The following is a 10,389-nucleotide window of genomic DNA, read 5'->3' as shown; positions in this document are numbered from 1 at the left end:
AAATTGAAACAACAGGATTACCGGATTTGATAACTCTGATTCGAAAATCATCCTGAGAACAAAATTTCTATTTGGATAAACAAAATTCATTGACTAGCCGGCCCCCTGTCTTACACATTTAATAGGGAAAGACATCCCAAGGAAGAAGCAATCTGTGCAGCACACGTGTACAGATGAGAGTGGCCCAAAAATAAAAAGGAAAAGAGATTACAAAGGCACCCAGGGTTTTACTAAGTACACCCTCCTCAACTTAACCACATGACATTGTCTATCCCTCCAAATTGTCCTTGTCCTCAAGGACAAAAGCTGGAAAATGAGCTTGGATAGTAGCAATATCTTCCCATGTAGCTTCCTCAGCTATGGCATCAAACCAATGAATGAGGACCTGTTGAACAGTGTGATCTCCCCTTGTAATGGTTCTGTAACTTAGGGCAAAAATAGGAGTGATGATGACTTGGCCTGCATGATCAACCAGTGGCAATGTAGGAGAAGGTACATAAGTAAAACCAATCTTCTTCTTGAGCTGTGAAACATGGAACACAGGGTGCACTCTGGCCTCTGGTAGAAGTTTTAGTTTATAATCTAAGTTGCCTACTTTAGCAATTACAGTAAAAGGACCATAGTACTTAGCTGACAACTTGAAGTTCTTCCTAAGGGAGACAGAGACTTGTATGTATGGCTGTAACTTCAGGTAGACTGAATCTCCCACTTTAAAAGATCTGTCAGTTCTGTTTTGATCTGCAAAAAACTTCATCCTTGCTTGAGCAACAGATAATGAGTCTTTAAGAATGTCAAGCATAGCTTTCCTGTGTGCAAGATACTCCTCAACAGCAGCCACAGAAGTAGTGATGTTAGTAGGAAAGCTAGATGGGGAGCATAATATCCATATAGAGCTTTAAATGGGGACATTTTAATGCTGGTATGGTAGTTAGTATTGTACCACCACTCTTCAAGAGCCAGCCAGCTGAACCACTTATTTGGTTGAAAACCTGTCATGCACCTTAAGTAATTCTCCAAACAGGCATTGACCCTCTATGTTTGTCCATCGGTCTGTGGATGATATGCAGTACTGAGTTTGAGACTGTTGCCTAAGTGATGAAAAAGATCTTGCCAGAAGTTACTTGTGAAGACTTTGTCTCTGTCAGAAGTGATGGATGAGGGTAAACCATGCAGCTTGAAGATGTTATGTAAGAATGCTTTATCCACAGTAATTGCAGTGTAAGGGTGTTGAAGTGCAATGAAGTGGTTGTACTTTGTGAGCCTATCAAATACCACCAAAATGACATCTTTGTGCTCACTCTTTGGTAGGCCTTCAATGAAATCCATGGAGATGTGTTGCCATGCTTGATTAGGAATAGGTATAAGTTGTAAGAGGCCAACAGGTAGGGTGTTTTCATGCTTGTTCCTCTGACAAATATCACAAGAGGTGACCAAAGAGATAATATCTTGCTGCATTTTTGGCCAAAAGAAATGAAGTTTGGCCCTATTATAAGTAGCCTATATACCAGAGTGACCTCCAATGGCTGATGAGTGCAAGGAAGACAAGATAGAAGATCTTACATTGTTGGCAGTTCCAATGTACAGTCTGGACTTATACCTAAGAATCTCTTGGTGATAAGAGAAAATTGGAGTTGTAGATGGAGAAACCAGTAGTTGAGCAATGATTTGCTGAGCTTTAGGTTCATCAGAATAACTAGAAGAAACTTCTTGCATCTACACAAGTTTGGAGATAGTGATGGCGTGTAGAGTGGCTGCAATGTGTGCCCTTCTAGATAATGCATCAACAACTTTTTGTCACTCCCTAGCTTCATGAGCCACTTTTGTTATAGTCCAGTAGTGATCTTCTGCTCCAAAAAGAATTTGATGCTCTCGTGATCAGTTTTGATGGTGAAATGATTTCCTTGGAGGTAGTGTCTCCATTTGGTAATAGCTGATCCTACTACCATGAGCTCATTCTCATGGGTAGAGAGTCCCATAGCCTTATGTCCCAATGGTTTGCTATGAAAAGCAATTGGTCTCCCCTCCTGCATAAGTTATGCACCTATACCATTATCACTAGCATCTGTCTCCAAGATGAACTTTTTGGAGAAATCTGGGAGTGCCAAGACAGGTGTAGTAGTCATGGCCACCTTGAGTTGATTGAAGATTGTAGTAGCAGCTTCAGACCATAAGAAAGCATTTTTCTTCAATAACTCAGTTAATGGTTTGATGATATGTCCATATCCTTTAACAAACTTTCTATAATAGCCTGTGAGGCCTAGAAATCTTGTCAGTTCCTTTATAGATTTAGGAATTTGCTAAGAAGTCATGCTCTGTATCTTGTTTGGATCAGCTACCACTCCTTGTGTTGTGATGATGTGCCCAAAATACTCTAATTCAGATTGAGCAAAGTAACACTTAGAAAGTTTAGCATGGAGATGATGTTGTTGCAAGATAGAAAGGACTTGCTGGAGGTGTTGCCGATGAGTTTCCATGTCAGGGCTATAAACAAGAATGTCATCAAAGAAGACCAACAAAAATTCCCTCAAAAATGGTTTGAAAATATCGTTCATCAGAGCTTGGAAGGTGGCAGGGGCATTGGTGAGGCCAAATGGCATGACTAGAAATTCATAATGACCTTGATGAGATCTAAATGCAGTCTTGTGAATATCAGGAGGAAAGAGTCTGATTTGTTGATAGTCAGGCCTGAGATCAATCTTAGTGAAAACTGCAGCACCATGTAGCTCATCCAAAAGTTCATCAATCATAGGAATGGGAAATTTGCCTTTTATGGTCATATCATTTAATATTTTATAATCTACACAAAATCTCCAACTATTATCTTTTTTCTTAACCAATAAAATGGGGGAAGCAAATGGGCTATGACTTGGCTGAATTATTCCTTGAGAGAGCATCTGTTGAATTAAATCTTCAATGACATATTTTTGAACATAAGGGCACTTATAAGGTCTTTGGTTAACTGGAGTGGAGTTGGGTTTGAGGGGTATAGTATGGTCAAGGCCTCTATGAGGTGGTAGGGTGGAGGGTTCCTCAAAAACCTCATGAAAATCTTGTAATAAGGCAGCAATTTCTGGAGAGGGAGGAGTAGGTACCTGAGTGGCAGAGATGGAGCATAATTGTGCACATAATCCATGTGGATTCTTTTGAAAGAATTTATGTGCTTCTTTGTTACTGATTGGTTTTAGGATATTAGAGTTTTGGATGCCAATAAGGGTAATCTCAATGCCCTGGTAAATGAAAGATATTGTTAAAGTAGTGAAGTTGAAGAGCACATTACCCAGTTGTCTGAGACAATCAGCACCCAGAACTATATGACAGCTACCAAGGGGGAGCAGTCTAAGATCTACAGAGAATGACCGACCCTGCATGGACCATTTTAAGGAGTTGCAAATGCCAGAACTAGCTGTCTTGTCACCATTGGCTACTGTTACCTATAACTTAGGAGTAGGTTGTATATTGCAGTGCAACTAGTGAGCTAGAGATGAATCAATAAAGCTGTGAGTACTGCTTGTGTCTATGAGGATAGAAATAGAGTGATTGTTAAGAAGCTCAGGGATTCGTATCGTTTCACCACACTGAGAACCAGTTAAAGCATGAACAAAAATTTCAACATCACTCTCTTCTGAAGTATCATTCTCAGTTTCCTGAGTTAAATCCTCTTCCACAGGTAACTCAGTAGTGCCCTCATCACCAACTATCCATAATAACTGTTGCTTTTTACAGATATGACCTTGTCTATAGACTTCATCACAGTTGTAGAACAACCCTTGTGCTTTCCTGAGTTTGAGTTGTTCAGGAGTGAGCCTTTTTATGGGAGGGTGGGTGGGTGTTTTTGGTTTAGGAAGTAGTGGTGGTGGTGGTTTCGAATTTGTTGGTGGGAGGCCTAATGGCTTTTGTTGGAAATTGAACTGGTAGGCAGGTTTTCCCATGGAAAAAGAGTTAGAGAAAATTTTTTGGGTGGGTTTTGATGTCTTTTGTTAGTGTATTAATGATTGTTCTTGCAACCTTGCCAAAGTAAAAGCTCTCATGAGGGTGGTGGGGTGAAACATCAGGACATTGTGTTGGATTTCATCTTTAAGGGATCCAATGAAGCTCATTACATAATAGCTCTCTGTAAACTCAAGATGAGTGCTCATCATTAAATATCTAGCAACCTCAAATTCATCAAAATATTCATCTACTGTAGTTGTGTGAGCTAGTTTATTAAACATACCCACAATATTATCGTTTTATGGGTTCTCAAAACGCAAACAGGCATATTCAGCTAATTTAAACCAACATAAGATAGATCTATAAGTTTGTAAGTTAGAAATCCACCTCTCGGCTTTGCCTTCCATGTGCATCGCTGCCATCTGCACCTTCTGAGTCTCTTCTCTGATGTTGTGGAGGGGAAAAAATCTATCGCACTTTTGAGCCCACCCTTTTGGATTAGATCCATCGAACCTGGGAAAGTCTAGCTTAGGAAATCGATTGTAGTTGTTGAAACTTCGATTCTCAGTGAGTTGATTAACAACTGGTACAGTACTTCCCTCTGCTGGTGCAACGAATGATTCCCCCTGATTACTTTCTTTGTTATTTAGATTCTATAATTGTAGAAGAACTTGATTCAGCTGTTCCTTCATTTCTAATACATCTTGATTTACTTTATCTATCTGGGTTTGTTGTTTCTCCTGAGTATACTATAAATCTTTATTAGTTTGAGCTCCCTGTCCTCCCATGGTGACAGGATCGAACGGCTCTGATGCCAATTGTTCTGTTATGAAAAATTTGAAACAACAGGATTACCGGATTTGATAACTCTGATTCGAAAATCAGCTTGAGAACAAAAGTTCTATTTGGATAAACAAAATTCATTAACTAGCCGGCCGCCTATCTTACACATTTAATAGGGCAAGACATCCCAAGGAAGAAGCAATCCATGCAGCACACGTGTACAAATGAGACTGGCCCAAAAATAGAAAGGAAAAGAGATTACAAAGGCACCCCAGGGTTTTACTAAGTACACCCTCCTAAACTTAACCACATGACACACACCATATCTAAAAAAAATTTATCCGACGAATACAAATGGTTTATCAATTAACCAATGAGAGTGCGAGGTTACGCTCACCAACCAATGTGAGAGAGGGTAAGATCCACCAGTTCTACTTTTATTCTGGAGTGAGGGATGGTATTGAGTTTTTAGGTTGTTGATTTTAGTTATTTTGATTGGTTTGAAGATGAGTTGGAAGATGCGTTCTTAACCGCGACTCATCTTCGCATCCGTTAGTCGAGCAAAAGTTTACTAAGATAGGTTGGCATTCTTAAGATGAATGTCTACCAAAAATTAAGCCATGTCCTTTTCATGTTGAGGTTAGATAATTTTTTTATCACGTCTATTCTATTGGAGAAGCTCTAAAGATTGGTTTTTTGTTTAAAATGTAGGACTTCACAAACAAGGCATTGGAGATGCCCTTACCTTTTTTTTTTTTTGAAGAGAAGACGGGCTTAAGAAAGCCCGAAACTTTTATTTAGATACCTCATTGATGTTGAGGTTTGAAGAAATACAACTAGGTGGATAATTAGCATTCCACCTGCAACTTACATTTTCTTTCATGGCATATTGACAAAGTTTATGAGCCAGAAAGTTAACATTTTTTTGGAACATGTTCAAATCTTATACAAGGAAATAAAGAGGCTTTTCTTTTCACTTCTAAAATAACCGATCGAATACTCCACGTGATATCTCTAGAAATACCTTTAACAACATCCATTACATTTTTTGCATCTCCTTCAATTACCACATTTTGTAAACTTAAGTTCTTTGCCAGAGAAACTCCCAGTTTGCAAGCAATTGATTCAGCCAACACAACAGACGTAGCATCAAATGTAATAGTTTCACAGCCAAGAAATCTCCCTTCAAAGTCACGAGCAATCGCACTTGCAGCACCATTATTTGGGATAAAGGCAACATCAACATTAATCTTCACAAAATTATCTTATGGAGGAGACCATTGATGATGTCCTGAATTTAATTGATTATTGAGAGGAGACGACGATTTATTTTCCATGCACAAATTGAAATCCAGATTAGCCTTACGAAGGATAACATCTTGAGAGAAACTATGTCCAGAGAAGACCATATCCAAATATTCCAGAGAATGCAAACTCTAAATACAAAGCTATTATCCATATTCTGCTCCATCCACCAGTTAATGATATTTAGTGGACAATCATTAAACCCTGAACAGTCAAATTCCAATGAAGCTTGGCGGAAAACCATCTTAGAGTAAGAGTATTCAAACAGGAGATGAAAAATAGATTCATCTTTTTCTCTACACAGAGTGCACGAGTTATCTCTCTGGAAATTATATCTATTGACATTAATCTTCAATGTTATACCCCCATGAAGCATTTTCCAAAGAAATATATGTATCTTAGGTAGAATTTCAGTAAAAGACCAAAAACTTTTCCATGGAAATTGACTAATGGACGAAGTCACAGGGATATCATTAGCCATCATATGGTAACAAGATTTGGTAGAGAATTTTCATGTCGATGTGCACTTCCAAGTCAAGATATCCTCTTCTTATACATTTGGAATAATAGAAGTTATCTTCTCCACGATATCTGGAGTGAAAATATCGTTAAGAATGTCAATATTCCATGTGTTCTCCTCTTGATTAATAAGATCAGATACAAATTCCAGATTCATTGTCAAATCCCCATTTCTCGGAATGAGATGCTCAATATGATTTAGAATCCATGGATCTTCAAATATCTTAATTTTATTTCCTTTTGCCACTTTCCAGAATATTTTGTTTTCTAGGCGATGTCTTACTTCAACCATGCTATTCTAAATCGAAGAACTTTTGTTGTTTACTTCAACAGTCCAGTATGAATTCTCCCTTAAATGTTTTGCATCAAGAAGTTGAACCCACATTGCATCTTCCTCTTCAAGAAAACGCCAAACCAGTCTACATATCAAAGAAATATTCATCATCCCAGCACTGCGAATACCCAGACCACCAGAATCTTTTTGTAACCCCATTTTTTGCCAGTTAATGAAATGCATTTTCCTTTCAGCCGTCGAGTGACCCCACCAGAAACATCTTCTTATCTTATCAATTTTATTTGTGACTCCTTTGGGTAACAAACAGATTCCATTGCATAAATTGGAATAGCAGAACAAGTAGTTTTACATAACACATTCCTGCCCGCCAGATTAATAAAATGTTGTCTCCAACCAGATTGTTTACTAGCAAACATTTCAGTCAAAAAATTGAAGCTGGCAACCCTGTAATCCGACTTCAATGGATAAATACCTAGATACTTGTCATCCACTGAAATTTCCCTAACACCTAAATCCTGAATTGTGGATTGTTTTCTAATATCAGAAACACCTTTGTTGAAGTGAATAGCGGATTTAGTGTAGTTGATAAACTGACCTGACAGATTTGCATACTCCTCCAAGATTTTCTTCAAATTAAGGATATTTATCCTAGAATGATCTCCAAAGAAAAATAAGTCGTCCGCAAACATTAGATGACTGATGGTAGGAGCCCAGTCATTGATCTTGTAACCTTGATATAATCCTTGAACTTCATATCGATGCATAAGAATCGATAGTCCTTGAGAACAAATTATGAAGAGATATGGGGATAATGGACATCCCTGTTTAATCCCACGTTCACTTTTAAATACACCCTGTGGAAAACCATTAATGTTGATGGAGAATGAAGCAGTCATTACACAGGTCATGATCAAAGAATGAGTCGTACCCTGTATACCCATTAAATGAAGCATATCACCCAAAAATCTCCAGTTTACCCTATCATATGCTTTAGCCATATCTACTTTCAGAGCAAATTGACCATTTGTAGCATAATAGTTGTTCATTGAATGAATTAATTCCTTTGCCATAATAATATTATCAAGTATTTGTCTTCCTGGAACAAATGCATTTTGGGACCAGCTTATAAGTGACTCAAGATATGGCTTAATTTTATTCGAAAGGATTTTAGCAACAATTTTATACAGCACATTGCATAATGCAATAGGACGATAATCTGAAGGGCATTTAGGGTTCTTAATCTTTGGAACTAGGGTAATGTGTGTGTGATTAAAAGATCTGGAAGTGAGACATACTGAAATACATGCTTAATTAACTTCACAACATCATTACAAATTATTGTCCAACATTTCTTATAAAAACACAGGAGAGTAACCATCGGGACCAGGTGCAGTATATGAACCCATTTTAACTAAAAAAGACCATATTTCTTCTTGAGATGGTATTCTAGCTATTTCAACATTATCAACTTGCAGAGAAGTATTTAGACTCTGAAGAGAGAAAGGATGCTGATCTGCAGAAATATCTTGTTGAAATAGATAGCGAAAATGGTTTACCAGAATAGACGAAATCTCACTTTGATCCGAAGTCCAAGAGGTGTCATCTTTTCGTAAATGACTGATGTTATTTTTCCTCCTTCGTTGCTGAACAGATAAGTGAAAATGTCTTGTATTCCTATCACCATTTTTTGCCCATAATTGTTTCATCATATGATCCCAATATGTGGCTTCCATCACTAAATAGTCATTTAACTCTGCAGTGATCTTCTTCTGTTGTTGGATAGTGGCACTGCTGGGTCTCCGAGACTGAATATGAAGAAGTTTCGACTTCAGGATGGTGATCTTATGCTTAAAACAACCAATTCTATTGCGTCTCCAATCAGATAAGAATACTCCAAGTTTTCTCAGTTTCGAAAAGATATCCTCATGTTCATCTTCACTCCAGCATTCCCCAACCTTATCCAGGAATTCAGGATGCGTAATCCAATAAGCTTCAAATTTGTAATTTGGTTGAGTTCTAGGGATGCTTCTTGAAGTATTTGAAAAAATTGGCGCATGATCACTGGAAATTCTCGGTAAATGCAGTATAACAGCACAATGAAAAGCAATACACCATTCCGGATTTTCCAAGTCTCTGTCTAGACGCTGTCTAATGAGACTCTCTAAAGCTCTACCATTAATCCAAGTATAAGCTGGTCTTGAGAAACCTAAACCCAAAAAATGGTTTTTATGAATGAATTCATTAAAAGCAAATATAGATGAATTAAGAACCGACATCCCTCCATATTTTTCTTGACCATATACAATTGCATTAAAGTCACCAATAAAGCTCTTGCATCCTTCAAAGTTCTGCACATAATTTGTTAAAGACGACCAAAAAGCATCTCTTTGACACGAAACAAGCGGGCCATATATGCAAAATAAATGCCAAGGATTATTGAATTCACCATTTTGAACTTTAGCGTGAATCAAATTTGAAGATCGGGAAATTATCTCAATGTTTATTCCTTCTTTCCATAATAGCCGTAAACCACCACTTCTACCTATTGAAAAAACTATACAATGATTTTCAAACCCAAACTGTCTGATTGTTGTAGTAGATACTGACTCTGACATTTTAGTTTCAGATAAAAACAGAATGGATGGAGAAGTACCTCTGAGGAATGGATGAAGTGTCCTAATTGTTGGGATATTCCCCAAACCCCAACAATTCCAAGAGAAGATCAACATTATCAGTTGATTTTTTTGAAGAAGATTTTATCTGAATTTTGGGTTGAGGAGAATTCTTCCTAATATAGTCATCATCTTGACCTCTTTTAGAGCTTTGTACACCATAATTTCCTTCAGTAAGGATCACAGAAGATTGTCCCTGAGACCTAGCTTGTATCTTTCGATCATTCAGATAAGGACCGGAAGAAGGTTTTGGCTTAGCAACAACTTTTTTCATTCCCCCACTGGATGATTTTTCGCATATGCTACAATAGGATTGAGACAAATTGGACTTTCAGTAACAATTTGATCGTGCTCAGCTAGAGTCAACGGACCAGGGATGTTGAGGTTTCTTTCCATTGAAGAATTGTTGCTTGTGTTATCACCTATGATCTGCTTACCTCTCGACATCAACATATTCATGTGATTTTCTTCTACTTGTAGTTCCTCCATGACAGAAGAACCCTGCATAGCACCAGCATTGACATTCAGACTTCCACGATAGCCATTATTATTAGGATCAATGATTTCAGATCTAACACGACATTCTCATTGATAACCAATAATCAAATTGGTTCTTTCATATCTTTTATCAGTATTAGAGAAGGTTGAACCCCTTGAGGTAGATGAGATGAAACGATCTTGTCTCGAAGAGGAGAAATAATTCTTTCTTGATTCAGATACAGGTGATTCGCCATCAATGTATATGTCTTTAAATTCTGGAATTTCTTTATTTTGGGACTTAGCAGATACATTGATCGATGGATGATAAACATGCTTAATCATATCCATGGCTTGTTGATGAAGATATTCTGGGTGATTCTGAAAGATAAAATCCTTGTAATCATT

The 10,389-nt window shown here is 37.6% G+C and overlaps 1 protein-coding gene across 1 annotated transcript; it reads right to left on the bottom strand.

Annotated features, from left to right (window-relative positions):
- Positions 1-268: 268 nt before the first annotated feature.
- Positions 269-1,713, bottom strand: LOC113312532. The gene is made up of 3 exons (XM_026561280.1): positions 1,561-1,713; positions 1,112-1,407; positions 269-863 (listed from the first exon to the last, which is right to left on the bottom strand). The coding sequence occupies exons 1-3, from the start codon at positions 1,711-1,713 to the stop codon at positions 269-271; spliced, it is 1,044 nt and encodes a 347-aa protein (XP_026417065.1).
- Positions 1,714-10,389: the final 8,676 nt, after the last annotated feature.

This window comes from Papaver somniferum, chromosome 9 (assembly GCF_003573695.1).
Source record: "Papaver somniferum cultivar HN1 chromosome 9, ASM357369v1, whole genome shotgun sequence".
In the NCBI taxonomy this organism is placed as follows: Eukaryota; Viridiplantae; Streptophyta; class Magnoliopsida; order Ranunculales; family Papaveraceae; genus Papaver; species Papaver somniferum.
The sequence above is the reverse complement of the archived record's forward strand: the minus strand, read 5'-3'. Positions and strand labels throughout refer to the sequence as shown.